The sequence below is a fragment of the Tenebrio molitor genome, chromosome 2, assembly GCF_963966145.1.
Source record: "Tenebrio molitor chromosome 2, icTenMoli1.1, whole genome shotgun sequence".
NCBI lineage: Eukaryota > Metazoa > Arthropoda > Insecta > Coleoptera > Tenebrionidae > Tenebrio > Tenebrio molitor.
In genome coordinates, this window is record NC_091047.1 from 29,816,370 (window position 1) to 29,834,260 (window position 17,891).

Sequence of the window (17,891 nt, forward strand, 5' to 3'; positions counted from 1 at the left end):
TGAATCAAATATATTATTAGAAATCAAAGTAACTTGGTTAGATTTGTTAGAAATGTCAGACTGACAGATAACCTGTATTTAATTAAAATTCAACAAATACATTAACAAATTAAATTAATGTGTTCGAAGTATCTTTCCACACTCTCCATAAATGAGGATCATGTCAGTCTTTTCGTCGTTATTGTAAAAATACATTTTTCGAATTGACTTGATTTTTTGCATAAATGTCAAAGATACAAAACTAAAAGCCATCGTGGATTCACTTATATAGTTGACTCAACTTGTCCACAGCACAGTATTTTTTCAATATTTTTGAACCAAATAAAGGGACAAAGGGACCAGAAAGTCATAGTTTCGATTGAATATTTTTCATATAAGTACAGTTTTATAGTAGTTTATTTGACGAGTTCTTGTGTAAATTGGGTTTTTTTGGCACTAGTGGGCCAGTGTAAAACGCGAGTGAAACGAGCGTTTTAAAGGCCCACGACTGCCAAAAAAGCCCAATTTACACACGAACGAGTTGAATACAACGTTTTTTTGTTCGACGAGTTCCTTAAAGGCTCCAAATCGCTTAAAATCTTTAAAATTAGCTTGACGTTTCGTTTTGACAAGTGGTGACATTTATCAAAATCCGTTCACATAGGCGAAATTTCTCAAATTCTGACAGTGTCGAACAAAAAAAGTAATTTCAAATGACTAATGCTATAAAAGTGCTGTTGCAAAGGCAAAGTGGTTTTTTGCAACTTGAGTCAACTATAATAATATGTAATTAGTTTCAAAATTTGAAATCAAGAAGTTGTTGCAATATGTATACCTAATGGGTTACGGCAAAAAGAAATGCAGAAGTAACTCTCTCGTGAATAACTCTGTACTATATTTTTATAATTAGGTATTTTAGTAAAATCTTAAAACACCTCAAAACAGAATAATTATTACATCTAACAATTGTGAAACATCTTTTTGATATCGTATTCTATACGTTGAAACAAGTTTCCGGGGTGATTCGAAGGAAGCGACCTTTATAATACCAATATTTTCTCTATACTCTATAGCAACAATTGTTTGCTTCTATTATGATATTCATGACATCTGTTATGTATTGGGCGTAAAGTGGAATAAATAATTAATAAATTAGCAAACAATGGCATTTACTAATAGCGAAAAAATCGATGTGGTAATTTTTGCCAATTTTTGATGTAGGTATGAATCAATATTTTATTGTTAAGAGCCTTTTGAGATCGAAATCTGCCAATGGTTAAAATATGTATGAAACTATATGAATCACCTTGTATATTAAAGCAAAACTCATTGTTAATAGGAATTTCAAATTTATGCTTCTTAATTTTAATTAAATTCATTTTTATCGCTTTTTATTTTTGTTATTTCGTAACCCGCCCCTTCCAAGTACATCCTCTTATATTTTCTTGTTTATTTTTCTTCGACCATTTGCTTTTACAATACCAACGCCATTTTCATAAGCTGCCAGTATCAATAAAATGTGCTAATAATTCACCTAACTGCAATTCCCGGAAGGGCTTTCTTGCCTTCCTCTCATACACACAAAATATACTTAAGCTTACTTCATACATATTTCCATGAATGCAGGAAAACTGATGATACTCATGACGTGAATTTTAAGCAAAAAACAGAAGCTTTCTTCTCTTCCGCCTTGAATAAAGGATCCGGAAAGGCGCGGAATGTGTGGTAAGGATTCAATATTGTCGGCCGTTAACTTCTATAAACCATTTATTTGCCATCGATGGCGGGAATTTGGCTGTTAAATCCTTTCTAATGAACATAAAAAATGTGGAGGCGCAGGGTATTGATCGTTTTACCTTTCTGAGCGAGGGTTAAACCGGCCCCGTTACACCCCTACCCAATTATTTTTTTTTATAATAATTTTGAAAACTAATTTATCATTGATAAATATAGTCTCGCAGCGGTCTTAATTAAAATACAATTATTATCAGAAGGCTCCTGCAACATGATGCGTTTTAAGAGCCGAGATTTCCATCACTATACACTTGAATAGAACAACTAAATCCTTTGTGACAAAACATTAATGACACTGTGAAAAAAGATAGATTTTCTCATTATTTTTATGGAGTTGATCAATATATCTTTTGTTCGAGGTTCATTAATTTAATCCTTCCATTGTACTTCTCTTATGTTTTCGTCCTTTGTTTAACAGTTTTCAAGCAAATCTAGACCAAGTGTCTTGATTACATACAAAAATGTCTTTCTTAGTCGATTTTTCAAGTTCTCAATTACACTCGAAAAGTAAAGTTTGCACCAATTCCACAAAAGTAATAAAAGTCTCTGCAGATAAAAGAAGAAAAACGAGAACCTACAAAACAACACACTTAGAGGAGGCAAATAGATCTAGATTCAATTTTCATATTCATTAAGTCATAGTTTTCGTGCGGATCACACTGAAGCTTTACAAAATTTTGGAAAATCCACTCTATATATTAGAACCACAATTTGCATGATAAACAAGCTCCGAAGTTGGGTTAGGACTTACGACTCCATCTTATTAGAACATTATCGCAGGAATTTCATACTGATATGCTGTAATTCTCCGTGAGACAAAAGGAAACTAATATCTTCTACCTTTCCGTGGTATTTCCAGTCATAATCCTGACGACAATTAATTAAAGGATCAAGCTATCCGAGGTGAAATTCTAATTCATTCATTGGAGTCCGCCCCTTAAGCACATCATTCACTTTGCAGAACTATTAAACACCCAAATAAATTTAGAAGCCAAATGGGCCATGAAGAATGAAAGGCGATTCGTAAATTGATTCATGCGGAGCTTTAGCTGTCCAACGTGAATTAGATCTGCCACTGATATTTAAACATTATTACAAAATATTTCTTATGGAAATGAAAGACAGCAACGTAGTCCTTCTGTATATTTGTTGACATTTAATGTGCATACATGTCAATATACGAGTCGGTTTTCATTTCTCCTAGTATACAGCGTTTGCAAATCCTCTCGATGCGCGGATCCCCGCCGAGCTACAAATATTGGCAAACTAACGAGACATAAAGTAAGGGAGACACAAATTCTTTTATGAGATTTGTCTTAAACCGAATCATTTCTATTCATACGCAACCCTATTTCACCTTCTGCACTTCCAAAGTGGAATAAACTTCTTTGTTTCAAGTCTGCTCATAAAAAAGTAATATCAGGAGACCTATACATTTAGAACCACTCGGAGAGACTGAAGTGGCTTGAAGGATTTAGAAATATTGTCGCAACCGAATGAAAGAGCCAAAACCTGGAAAAATACGAATAAGGAAGCCCTCCAAATACACGTTCGGCCGGGCCAATTAAAGCGAACGGAACTGATCGCACGAACAAACATACACCTGCTCTGTCCCGACCATTTCGCAACGATAAACTCTTTCATTGGACAATCGGGGACCGGCTTTATGGACATCTTTTCATTTTACGATAAATGTTTTTCGCTGATTAAAAATTCCGAATGAAAGATTTAGTGGACGGCGGCTTTGAACGAGACGTGGAAGTCGTTTTATGGCTCGTCTGTTATCATTTATGCAAGTTTTTCATAGAACATAAAGCACGTGTCTACAAGAAACAAAACAAAAATTCTCATCAAGTAAAGCTCGAAAGCATGAATTTTATACGAGAGTAAATCGAACGGGGCATGGAAATGAGGATTTATGACGTTTCGAATAGGCATCGCGATAGTTTCAGTTTATTAAATGAGAAAGGGCAGATAAATGGAGAAGGATCGCAGTTCCTTCTCTTCAAGGTACATATCCCAAATTGAAACAAATTTTTTCGTTTATTCCTAAAGATTTTTCAGGGATTTAGCAAATCTGCGCAAGTATTTCTTTATCGTGTGATCGAGAAATTTTAATTGAGTCAGTCTTTCAAATGTCAGTCATTGAACTGTATCGATAATTGTCTATAAAAATTAAAAACAAAATTTTCCATTTATTTTGCCATATTTTCCTCCATTGTGTCAACATTGACCTAGCCTGCTTCGGTACAGTTCACCGCATGAATAATTATCCACTAAACGTCTAAATAATTCAGAATTTTGAATTTGTTTGGTCGTATTTACAAACCAATCTTAAACCCTCCCCATAAAACTTTAATAGTTGCGTAAAGGCATAAGTTAATAAATGATGGGAAAGAAACCCTCTACAATATTAATTAATTTAGTGAGATGTCCAGCGACCCCCTGAATTTTTAAATAGTGATTTTGTACCTGATCGAATTCCCAACAACTGTACGACTCACTCGACTAATTTTTTTAGTGGTCAACAGTACGTTGCTCTCTCGTATAGTGCAGCTACATACATAGTAGATTAGGAAAGCGACGATTGTAGGTAAGAATCCGTCCGAGTATCTAGTCTGATGGGCTTTGTACTCGCCCCTTTGTATAAATTGAAAACGAAATTGTTATTTCGAGGCGGAGTTATGTTTACGCAACAAATGCAGATCCGCTTCGTTATCTTCGTAATTTATACCTAGCTGATTTTGTAATTTCATTTTGTGGTGTATTTCTCCTTAAGAATTTCGTAAACAAATTTCATAGACACCGCAAACATTCGTTCCCGACAATATTAGAGTGAACAGACTGAAAATGTAATTACAACACTGCTGGATCCCACGACAACACGAATTTTTCATTTTTCCTATTTATGGGTTTATCAAATGGAACAAAAGCACGAAAAAGACGCGGAGCTTTGGATCACAAGAATAAAATTAGCGGAGGGGATTAATTGACAACGAAAATATTTCCTCGAGCGGATTATTAAACAAGGAATTGTATTATTTTATTCGGAGTTGTGTTCGTGATGATGACTATCACAACGGCGATAAATTACAGTTATTGTCTCGGTTGGAAGATATCGATCTTTGTATCTGATGTTTGATTTGACAATAGCGTTTTAACTCTCTTTGTTCATTTGCTGACTGTCTGGCTTCAAAAATTAAAATCAATCACGCATATCATATAACACATGCTAAAATTAAAGTTACGAATACGAAAAAAACCTCAACTGCGTCCTAAAGAAGTTGTATTGATATAACTGCCAATTTGGATGCAATAACTGTCATCGTTAGTGTTCCACAATTTTTTTAAATAGTGCCCTCTACTAGAAAACCCTCATTTAACGAAAAAAATGTAGCTGCTTAATTATAATAAATTCTAATTTCAAGAGTGTCATCACAGCAAAACAATGCATTGAAAAGTTCCATTCTGATTTTGGCAACAAAATATTTTCTGAATGAATTGTTTGCAATTGGTGCAATAAATTTAGTGATTATTCAAGTCAGAAAGATCAGTTTCTGCTGTTACTGAAAAAAACGCAAATGGAACAACTTGAATGAATTTGGCACAACTCCCATTAATAACATTATGCAGCATCGCCTGAAGAAATTTATTGATGGTCTGACACATACTCAAAAGTAATAACGCAACGAATGGACCCAAAAACATTCTTAAAGAAACAGAAAACATCTATCTTTAAAGCACTGTAAAAATCATAAAATCTAAACATGTGTATTTGAAGCTGAATCCAAAAACCAGTTGGAGGAAAGGCGTTTGCCACAGACTTTAATCCAATAACAAAGGTGGAGGTGTTGGATTCTCTCATGGGTTGTGACCATGGACATATCTGCGCGAAAGCGGAGCGAAAAATCTGTAAATGAAAACTGAAAACGTCGACTACTTTAGCGACGGGGTAACGCGTGAAGGAGCACTATCTACTCTTCGAGGCGTCTACGAGACGAAACAAACGACGGTGTTTTCCGGTCTGTTTGTAACACCGATTTGAGACCGATATTCGTCATTTGCCCAGATATGACTCATAGCCCATGAGAAAATCCAAGACCTCTAAACAATCTAGAAGTTCAGCGAAAATAATTTATGCTTTCTCCTCAAAACCTGTTACAAATGTTACCTTAGTCATGTGATAATTTAGTAATATTTTTAGTTTTTAGACAAGTAGTTTTTTCAAAATCAATGAATAAAAACTTTTCCTATATGATGCCAACTTCTTTATGTTGAATTTCCCAAATGTTTTGCTTATGCTTATACGATCCGACTCCATACTTGTAGGGAAAGAAGGCCACAGCTCTCGGTTCTGGTTTAAATAGAGTGGTTTCTTCCAAAAAGGGTTGTAAATGATAATGTACGGTATTCCCAATGTCATCTAAGTTGTAACCAACTGGACTGGACTGGACAACCAACTGGATTGCGCCGAATAATGATGGCAAGTCAAATGGAGATGACGATTCATTGTAAATAGGTTTGAGATATGTCAGTCTTCCAGATGACCGTTGCATAAGCGAGTGACCATAGTATCTACCAAAGAGAGTAAGTTGTTTTATTTAAATTTCATTTTAAGATGTTTGTCTGGAAATTGGAAGTTTAGATAGTTTAAAGGTGCAGAAAGAGTTTGCTTCCCATGAAGTCAAACAATGAAGGTGGTATCAACCTACAGAAGCCTCACTTTAAGTGACAAATCAAAAAATTACAGAACTATGTTTTCAAAAGCTTCCATGAGAAATATGTGCGATGAATGAAGAGAAACAAGAGCCCAAGGATTATATAGAGAGTCATTTAAAAAATAATTGAAAATGATTAAAGTATATTTATACACAAGATCAATTAAGACTGAAAGTTTTCTTGATGATTGCCGTTGAACCAAGAACTAAGTGCTCGGGGTCAAAGGCAATGCTTAATACAGGGTATTTCACGAGTGATAATGAGCCCGGCGGAATAAAAAATCCAACCCACAATACATTTGGAACGTAAAGCTGGATATGGAAGCGGTAAATATCCAGCTTTACATTCCCGCTGTATTGTGGGTTGCATTTTAAATTCCGTCGGGCTCATTATCACTCCTGAAAAATACTCTGTATTTATTCGACAAAATGATTGGAGTTAAGGACACGACATTTTGACAGTTTTGAGGATGAGGTCTTTTCTAAATATTCAATATTTGTGTTCCTATAGAGATATTGGAAGATTGAATAACAGATACAGGGTCATTATAAATTATTGTCCCATCGCAGTTGGCGTTGAAAACCCACACAAATTTTGGATGTGCCGCCAGCCTATCTGCGATACTAGTCTCACTCATGTTATGAGGCTTCCGGCACATTCAACTACGTCACCAACGCCTACTGCGATGGGACAATCATTTACAATGACCTGTATAAGTACATGTGTTCAATTTTGGGAGTTAGGGAAATAAAAGAAGGGAACCCATTCTGAAAAAGATTATTAATTTTAGTTAAGTCGTTGGATTTACACAAGGCACCACAGGTATTGTCAGAAAAAATTGTTGCAGAAGAAGAAAACAAGGGAAACGTCGATTTTTCACCATTACTAGACGTGACACGGCTCATAGCCGGAAAATATTTATCATCGTTCACTGACTCCGGTCGTGAACGGTGAATACGGTGAGAAATAAAAATAGAAATGTTTTTTTTTAAATAAACTTTGTTTCGTTAAAAACTTTTGATGCAATCTACTTATTGGAAGTAAATCGAGATTCTTTTTGGTTTTAATGCCAGATTTCTAAGGAAACTTCAAACTTTTTCGCATCATTTGAATATGCAAAAATTTGTGTTTGTCTGTTTGACTAAAATTAATCTGAAAGGTGCATGAAATCAATTTTTCCGGATTTGTGCCTTATTATTTATTCAACACCATAATTTATCATTCCACATGTTGTCTTTTTCTTATTTTGTTGGAGACTTAATTAGCCCCTTCGAATTTAATCCCATCAAAAACATCATCGAAATCTTACAAACACACGGTTCGTGCACTAACGATCGACTCTTTTCTATTTTCGACCACTTGTTTTTTTGAGAGCGCCTTCCTATCCAACAAAAACACAAAGAGGCTGTATAAATGAATAATTGTAAGCCGTCGGAGTTCGATCCGGGCCACTGTTTTGATGTGAGGAATTACACGCCATCTAATTCATCAATCAATGGAATCATAAGGGAGAAGAATTTTTTCCAGCCCGTTTTTGTACCTCGAGCTATGGAAATGCTCCTTCGGTTTACAAGAAATCGAGGAGATGTAATAACATCGGATTTTTTGTGGGATTATCCGAAATCTAAAGTCCATCAAAATAAACTTTGAAAGCCCTCATAAAGTGAGTGGGGATCTAAGTGTAAAAAATTTACAGGAAAATACGTCAGGAAGGGACAATAGGAAAAGTCATTATGTGGGAGCACGAATAAATGTGTTCGAGAAGCTTGTTTTTGTTTTTAAGATCTCTTAAATGTCATGTTTATGATTGGAGTATTCGGAAATCACCGAAAATTAGTTGTGCTACTTTACACATGGCTTGAAGGCTTCTTGATAATCAGTCTTAAGTCGGTCTTCATTAATATGAGGGAAAGCAAAAGACTGGACCAATTCAGACAATTTTATTCCTTAACATTGTGTTTTAAAACATTAATGCATTGTCAAAATTAGTACAGTACCTTGATGCCCTTAGGAGAAAAAAAAACTGAGCCTCGAACCGTTTAGTTACATCATCTAAAATGGGTACCAAGAAGGTTCGTTTGTAATTTTAGAATAAATCAAAATCACTGGGGACGAAATCTTGCAAGTAGAAGGGTTGCTCCAATAAAAACCAAAAGCTCTTGGTCCTGTTTTTCTATTTCCTTTTTCCTCGATAACAATACTTTTTTGTTTACCAGAACTTTACCCACTCTATTGCACATATCTCGACATTTTCTTGCCTCTCTAATCATATTTGTTCCGCTTTTTCCTCGTCGTCCCTCATCAGGCCTTTCAGCAGGACCCTCCGAACCACATCCTCTTCTCGTGCCTGTAAAAAATTTCCACTTCCCGATTTCGGTCATTAATCGAATCCTGACTGCGTTGCGTGAACGATACCTACTACGAAAATTTTCCAACGTCGGATTTTCCAGTTTACCCAAGAAAGTTTATTGCGCTGGATCCGTGTACGGGCGTCCTTTATGCATGATTTAGAGGATGTTCGAACGCTTTATACCGGCTTTACTCCAGTTCATATATAATGCCTATATGAATAATTTGCGACCTTAAGCAGGGACTTTATGTGGTTGCATGCACCGCATGATTAAACACGCACGCCGATCGCCGTCACATGCCATTTACCACCGCCGTTATCGCCGCCGATTCCGCCGCACAACCTCCTTAAAACTACGCAAAGCGACGATCGCCTGATTGACAGCGCTTCCGAAACATTGTTCTTAAGATACAATATGAAATATGGAAAGGGGCTAAACTGGTTTGGAACGTTGAGGAGATGGATAGGAAAGGTGGAATTCTCGACGACGCTACCCCCGACTGATAACGCGCAAAATATGTAAATTATTTATTGGGGGTGGAGAGGGGAGGTTTCGCGAGTGTAACTGATGCAGAAGGTGCCACTCGCGAAGACGGGATGCTGTGGTTATCTCTGACGTTTGAAAGCTGACAGATTCAAATGTTTAAACTTCGTGTTTAGTACTCAAAATTCTAAATCACTGCCGAAATGTTTTACATCAAATGAAGGTTTAAAATGAAGTACATCTATTTTTTTTACTAAAAATGTTAATTGCATTTAATTTTATCAATTAAAATGATACCAAGTCCAGTAACATTTATCATAAAAACTGAACGATACAAAAACTTAGCTCTTTGTCAAGTTAAGTAAAATTTTATCGAATTAAGAAGGCTGTTAAAAGGATTCAGCAGTGGGTTATGATGAGAAACAATGAAACAAAAAAATATAGAAGAGCACAGCAAAAGTATCTAAATGAGACAGAGAATGAGTGAAGAAAGGGGAGACAGAGAAAGAGACAAGAAATTAGAAAAGATTGACAAGCGTGGGGAATGATGTGAATTAGAAGAGTGAATTATGACAAAAGTCTCAGAATATTTAGAGGGGTGGTTGGTTAAAAGAAGATAAAAGGAATCAATGTATAGATGTTAAAACAAATTAAATGTACGAGTAAATGGGTTTTAGTTGTAAGTCTAGAATCTAGATTATACAGGTGTCCCAAAAGTACCGCCTTTCCTTAAAGGTACGTCATTTAGGGATGTAGTAAAGTGCTGGAAAAATATTTTAAAAAAAACCTAACCCTCCATTTAGGAAATATACGCAATTTTAAAATATAAAAAAGGTAACGCTGTAACTTGATAATTACCTCCACCTAGAAATACGTAATAGCATTGTATTATTGAATACCTAAGCAACCATTTTAATGGGCTGGAGAGGTAACACAACAACCAAACACTTCATCAAAAATTATTTTATTAAAATATATTTTCAAAATTTTGCCCATTTGCGTCTTGCTCTTTTAACCATGTTGCCGTGAACGTGCTCAAGCATTTCAAGAGTCACCATAGAAGTAGATATTGAATTTTTTAATAGTAGTTTTCAGTACTCCATAACACTTCTAGATGACGCACCTTTAAGGAAAGGCGGTAGTTTTGGGACAGCCTGTATGGAAAGCAAATTAAATATTTCTAAGTATGAAAAAATTAGAAAAAGATAGTTGTATTTAAGAAAAAGTTGAACATTGGTAAAGCAAATCTAGAGCACGAAAAAAAAAATAAATGTTGAATAAATCATTGATATCATTACCATATGGTATTGCTGAGACTTGATCCAACTAGAAATAAGTGTCTATCTATCAATAGACAATCTAAATTAGTACGAATAGATGTCTGACCAGACTTCTGTCATTCACGGTCAATTATCTTCCAAAAGGGAGCTCGAAAGAGTAGCGCCAAGAACTACTGATGCAAGATTAAACTAAGGCGTTTCGCGTTTTACGGTTTCTAATTTGACGTCCCCGGCGAGCGGCGTGATTTTTCAACGAAAATCCCTGTGTAAATTTTCACACTTGCGATTCCGAGAAGTATAAAAACCCCGGGGACTTTCCGTAATAAAATTTTCGTCGTGGAGTTTAGCAATCCTAATGCACAGCCCTTAAGATCGTTTATTCTGGTTCACGGTCGGTTTACCCGGCGATTCTTGTCCGATAGATACATCAGGATCGGACAGCTTCTTATTCTTGTCGACGGCTTTTTCCACCGGAGTTAAAATATTTGCCCGATTCAGCACTCTTATGCATGCATTTATCCTTTCTGTCCACTGCTTGTTCGTATCCTGTTTTTATACCTCGACTCGAATTACTTTCCGCTTGCTTACTTTCGTTTTTATGCGGGAGGGATGTTCGCGCCCCTCGATGAAATACAGGGCGACTCGGCTTCAGGGGCGGATTGGCCCACCACTTTACCGACACCCATCCAAAGAAACAAACACGAAATAAACTACCAAGCTTTATTCCAAAAACTGACCCATTTTCTTGCTCTCCTTCTAAACCCTGAAATTTTTTGACGATCAAGTCCTGGTAGGAATTTGCTGAAAATAATAAAAATTTTACTCGTTTCCTCACTTTTAACAAACTATTGATACAAATTACCTCAACAATCTTAAAGCCTAATGTACGAATTAACAAACATCCAATTTTTTATTCCGGAGCAAATTATTCTAATTATCCTTTTTTATTTGTTACAGGACGCCCGGACCAGGTCCACAACTGCACAATATCCAACATCTCCATGACATCCTTCTCGGTCAGGTGTTCCGAAGGCTTCAACGGTGGTTTACCGCAGGCCTATCTCTTGGAGGTGAGACTCCCGGATTTGACCGGATTGTAGCGGTTCGAGTTCGCGACGAAATTGATGCCGGCAGCCCTAAACACACGGCGGAATTTTATTTTATGAACGATAAAGGGGAATCGAAATGATAAAAATGTAATTAAAACCATAAAACTTCAGACTTCCAATTACCAAAATTTGTAACAGAGAAATTTGACGTTCAATTACCTACTCCGGAACTGTTGTGCGGCTACAAAACCTGATTTTTTACTGAAATGTGAGGGTACACCGTTTTTCAATTTGCTTAATACTATTGCGAGTAAATTTTTGTGGTGGATTTCAATGAAAAAGTGCACTACACTGGAATGTAAATAAAATATGTTCATTCCGGGAAATATTGTTAAATGGGAAACTTTTAAAGTGGATTTTGTGCATTGAAATGCATCAAACATAAAAACTGCACAAAATTACGCAATATTTTTGTATTATTGAGTGTATCTTATTGTTATTATGGACACTACCACAAGTATTTCAGTAGAACAATTAAATTAATCAATAATTTAAAAAATGCCATTGATGAAATTTATAATTATTATTAAAAATTATTTACAGAATAATAAACCTTTAAAAGTTAAAATTCACAACATATGTATTTGGAAAATTTGCATGTTAAATAGTTAAATGGATCGAATTACAGAACACTCATCATTAGGTATTACTAACCCAAATATGAACCGTAATCATTTAAAGAAGAGACGCAAAGAAAATTTTATCCATCTCGTCAAAATGCAGATAGATTAGAAAAACATAAGATTATACTAAAAAATATTATCTACTTTAGTTAAAACAAAATTTCAAATTTAAATTTCTAATTGATCCTGAAAGTGTAGTTTTATTCTTAAAGGAAGTTTGAACTCTCCAGCCCAAATAATATAGGAATGACAGAGTTTGCCAAAATTTTGAAATACATACTTACATATTTTATTAATACAAAAATATTCCGCAATATTATCGGAAATTTTTGTATTATAAAACAAAAATGTTATGTACGAGTAATTATGTTATTAATATAAAACTATACATTTGATTAAAAAAAATATGTTTAAAAGACAAAAAATAATGTTCTTCTATAAACGAGAACAAAATTTATAAAAATTAAACACTAGTTTCATGCAGGACAACGTGCTGAAAAAAATAACATTCCTATTTAATTTACAAATCGAGCGTTTTATGTGGATAACTACAAAGCAAAAAAGTGTCGACATTAAAAAATATATCATTTATAAGCGAAACACATTAATTATTAAAAAGAAAATGTTTAAATTTTTCCTATTGATACAAAAATATAAACCAAAAAATTTGTTTTTTAATTTTTAATTAAATTTTTAGGTGTAGTTTAACGCTAAACGTTATGGTGTAAGGATAATATGTCTTGTCTTGTCTTTCAAATAAAACATACCAGGTGCCCCAAAATTCGCGGAACCGCTTAGCAATACGTTGTTAAGTAGTTATTAAAATATCAGGTAAAAATATTGAAAAAAAATCAATCGTGTAGAAGATATGGACCTATTGTTACACTAAATGTGGCAACATTTAAAAACATTCTATACTTCGTCCAGCGAGAGAATGGGAGATTTTAAATTGTATTAAATTAACCTGGCACTACAAAATGAACTAGAATACATTAATTAAGAGCATAATTTCAGGACAAAAATATTACTGCTTGAAGAATATATTTCAAATTTTACGTGCTGTAGGTACTACTTCCTCTACGTAGAATTTAGTGATTTTTACGTCAACCACTCTCTCGCTGGACAAACTTTATGTACTATTGGGGACAAAATACTTTGGTCGTCATTTTTCTGTCACTTCAAAACAAATTAATGTAAACCAAGCATTAACGTCAAGTCAACATTGATGACAATTTCAAATTATTGACTTTTCTCTTGTCAAAAATATGGGACCTTCCACCATTCAAAAACTTAGAATCGTCTCCCTTGCTTCTGAGGGATTGTCCGTGGGCTAAATTGCCTTGTGGAAACCTTTTCAATTTTTTCTCCTTGGAATTTCTCATTCAGTGGTCCTTTTTCGGTATTTAACATTTCGCAATGATGAGTTTGACAGTGACAGTGGTTGACAGTAGTAAAAAATAAGGTTAACCGTCCTAATGCTTGCTTTACAACTTTATGTCAATCAAGTAACTTTGACGACCAAAGTAATTTGTCCCCAATAGTACCTATCCCAATAGTTTGCAAATATTTCATTTTTGTTGTATCCATGGAAATAAGAAAGAAAAATCAAAGCCATGTTGCCATACGTTGTTAGAGGTAAAACTGACATAAAATCACTTCTTGGAAATGGTGGAAATAATGAACTAAATAATTGCAAACCTGATCACAATTATTAAATAATTGACTAATGAAAAACAAATATGCAGTCAAAATCTTTTTCAATATTTAAAATAAACGAGATCAAAGCTGCACCTATTTGAGCCCCCATATCTTCAAATCTAAAAGATATAGAATTTTTAAATTATTTATCTCATAATTTCCTAACGTGTGTTGACATTAACCCCGCGAGTTGTTCCGTGAATTTGGGTGCACTCAGTATACATAAAAAACATACTTACATACTAGAAATTTTAGAAACATTTAACGGCCAAAAACGCATCTGAAACCAAATTATAATTTCTTTTAGTGACTATAGTTATAGTTCTTGCATAACGGGAAAACTTTTCCGGCACCAATAATATTCTTCATTTTTCAAATTTCTTAACATGAAAATGAAATTCAATCAGGAAGACATAATAACAAAATAATAAATGAGTTAAAAATCGTATAAAACAGTGTGGAATAAAATGATTTACATCTAGTTACCTTTGGAATTTTTGCACATGTAAATTTTCCTGTACCGCTCTACTTTTTTTTTTGAGGTGCCGAACTATTAGTTCTGTCAATAAATGTCATCAATCGAATTGACAATTGTTACAATTTACTAAATTGAATTAACAAACGTTGGTGGCCACTTTCAACACTATCTGTGACTTGCTTTTGTTAGCTCCTTTTTAATTTCAACCTCTACTTTGCATTCATATCATCCCTTCGCAGTAAATCACATTTGGAATTTTGGAATATTTTGAGGTTAGGCTTTCTTTTTTTTGTAAAGCGGCATTTCGTATTTTTACAAGGGTAATGCAAAGGTAACTAGATGTAAATCATTTTATTCCACACTGTATTATACACCAATGTGGAGGGGATATGGTAAATTGCGCACACCGGTCAAATTTAACATCCAGGAACCCAAAGGGTCCTTTAAAATACAGGTAAATTGCGCACCAATCGGTCAGGACTAGATAATCTTCTTTTAACCACCTTTTAACACTCCGAAATAAATATATCGGACTTAAAAAAATATATATTTTTTGATATTATTCGATACATCTTAGGGTTCTGTTGGTAAATTGCGGTAACTTACAATTTTTACATAATTGAATATACAGGGTGGTCCCGATATAACCTGCCAAAAAAATTCTGGGTCATTAGAAGGACCTAACAAGTCCAAAAAACCCCCTTTCATTAGGTCCAAAATAATGGGGATAAATTAACTCCCATCCACACCCATTCGACGCTGCTGACCACAAAAATACCTACCTACTCAGGAATTAATTGTTGGTGTTTGTAAGGATGACAGTATCTAAGCAACATAGGTACCTGAATCGTTTATGACAAATCTCAAATCTGACAAAGTAAATCAAATTATTATTGAAAACGCTGTACACTGTGTGCGTTAATTTACTGTGTGCCTTCCGTTGGCATTTAAGCACATTTGAGTACGCCGGTACCAATTTTCATAAACAGAATTCAGCATTTCTGGGTTTTTACGAATCTGGTTCGCGGCGTCTGTTATGCGTTTCTGGAGTTCGCCTTTTGTATTTATTTCAACTTCGTATACCAAATCTTTCGTGTGGCCCCAAAAATTAAAATCCAGAGGGGTTAAATGGAGGATCGGGGACGCCATCAAATTGGAATCAGTTAGAACCAACCTCACATAAATGCTGATGTAGCTCCATAAAAGTACAACGGGACGGAAGAACTCCTTCAGGAAAACGCTCACCGTATGGTCGCCTTGCTGGTCTTGAATTACCACGTGTTTCGCCATAGAGTAAATGCAAATCGGCGTATTCTTGTTTTGTGAATTTCATAACTTTTTGAAGGATTCGCAAATTTATAATTAAACTTGACAAATGTCATAGGTGTTACAGGTACCGTTGCTAAAGAAATTGCAGCCAAGTAACCAGAATTATTTAAAATCGATTAACTCATTAGCGTACAGCAAATTTTGACCAAATTTTCAATTATTTTTATCTCGAAAATGAAAAGACTTTTATTAGAAACATTTTTTGTTTATGAGTTCTACTAATCGTCACCTATTACTGAATTTCTTCTGGCAGGTTATATCGGGACCACCCTGTATGTGATTCAGAAGTAGAATAGAGAAAATTTATATTAATAACATAATTACATAAACATTTTTGTTTTATAATACAAAAATTTCCGATAATATTGCGGAATCTGGAAAAGTGCCCCGAATGCTTGCAGCGTTTCCACGTTGAATGGCAAGGGAAATCCTCTCGAAAAGGAATTTCTTTGATTTTGAATCGCCTGATTCCGCGATAAGTCGGTTTCCGATGACATTAATGAAATCGATGGCTTCTTTGCACCAAGGGCCTAAATTAATGCATTCCTCTAAGAACAGCAACTGCTTCTTTATTATTTTGCCACGTAGTTTTTTTCTCAACATTGGCGCTTCTAATTTTTATTTAGACGGTAGTCTGAAATGTAATAAGAACATTTACAAAATTAAAGATATTTGGATGCGCCGAGTAAAGGTTTTTACTGAAGTGATGAATAAAATGACTCACATACGTTGGAAATGCGAGCAACACTTGAACGATGCTAATCCCTTGGTTGCAGCTACCTGGTCAAAACCCCTGAACAATTTTAACCATGTGCGCAATTTACCTGCGTCCATGTGGAGAAGTTCATGATTATACCCAGAGCGCCAAGATTACATCCCGAGGCGCGCCGAGGGATGTAGGCGCGAAGGCTATAAGGGGCTTCTCCACCGTGGTTTATATACAATTTTTTTCACTACTAGATACGTTAAAATTCTTTTTGATAATAATTATTAATAAAATTATTTTGTCGGATGCGACGGATCCGAGTTGTCATTTCTAAAAGGTTGCTATGAAAATCGTCTACGTTAACCAATGAAATAAGCGATAATTTTTCGTTGCTAGGTGACGGTTGTTCAAAAATTATTAACCAGTAGGAGAGAAATTGTACTTCTGGGTTCGGTTCAGGAGTAAATAATGACGCCTTCTCAGACTAGTAGTGAAAAAAGATATTTATCTTTGGAGAGACGACAAAATATAAAGAAATTTAAAAAAAATGTAATTATTGCAAACAGACACTATTTCATGAATTGGTCAATTGACAATTACAGAGATTCAGATTATCCAACTGCATTGATACAAAGAAAAAAATTGGCGAATATATAAAAAAATGACTTTTTTAAATGTAAATAACTACAAATGTATCAAATAATCAAATAAATACTAAAGTATCAACTCTCACACAAGATTAACTACTTAAATACATACATATTTAAGGATTGAAATCACCCCTTGACTGTTTGCCTTTAAGATCAAATTAATTTGTAATCGAGTCATCCATGAATTTGAATCCGTATTTCTTTGCGATCGATATGTCGAGATCTAACCTGTGTTTCAAGCTGTGTTTATTGGAGCGTGAAGTTCAAGTAACGACATATGATTTCGGATTCATGGATAACGCGATTACAAATTAATTTGACCGCTGTTTGTCTTGAAAACTAAAAGAGATGGACAACAATTACAATGACAAAAATCCAAAAAGAAATGTTTTATTTGTGTATTAAATGCGGGATTTATTGGAGAAAGCAGGTACTTTTTATAATTATACATTTAAATTTCAAACCTTAATTTTGGACCTGAATGAATAGTGAGAATGTTTCGTAGATTGTTCCGTACAAAACGTGTCATCAAGTAAGAAAATAAAAATAACTCAAAAAATTAATAGCAATTCACTATTTTAAATTATTTATAATAAAAAAAAATGTTATAAATCTGTGTAAAGTGTATCCTGTTTTTTGATACGAACATTGACCTATCAAATACTTCAAAGTTGTAGACCAGGAAACATTTT

General features: G+C 34.6%; 1 protein-coding gene and 1 long non-coding RNA gene across 3 annotated transcripts in view; one reads left to right on the plus strand and one right to left on the minus strand.

Annotated features, from left to right (window-relative positions):
• side-VII (sidestep VII) overlaps positions 1-17,891 on the plus strand; it is a 395,213-nt gene that overhangs the window by 351,541 nt on the left and 25,781 nt on the right. For both annotated transcript variants that reach the window (XM_069039626.1, XM_069039624.1), the window contains exon 11: positions 11,564-11,676. In XM_069039626.1, coding sequence (XP_068895727.1) covers positions 11,564-11,676 — 113 coding nt within the window. The remainder of the gene's footprint in view (positions 1-11,563; positions 11,677-17,891) is intronic.
• The window catches only part of LOC138124588 (uncharacterized), a 211,906-nt gene that overhangs the window by 51,917 nt on the left and 142,098 nt on the right, over positions 1-17,891 (minus strand). The window lies entirely within an intron of this gene.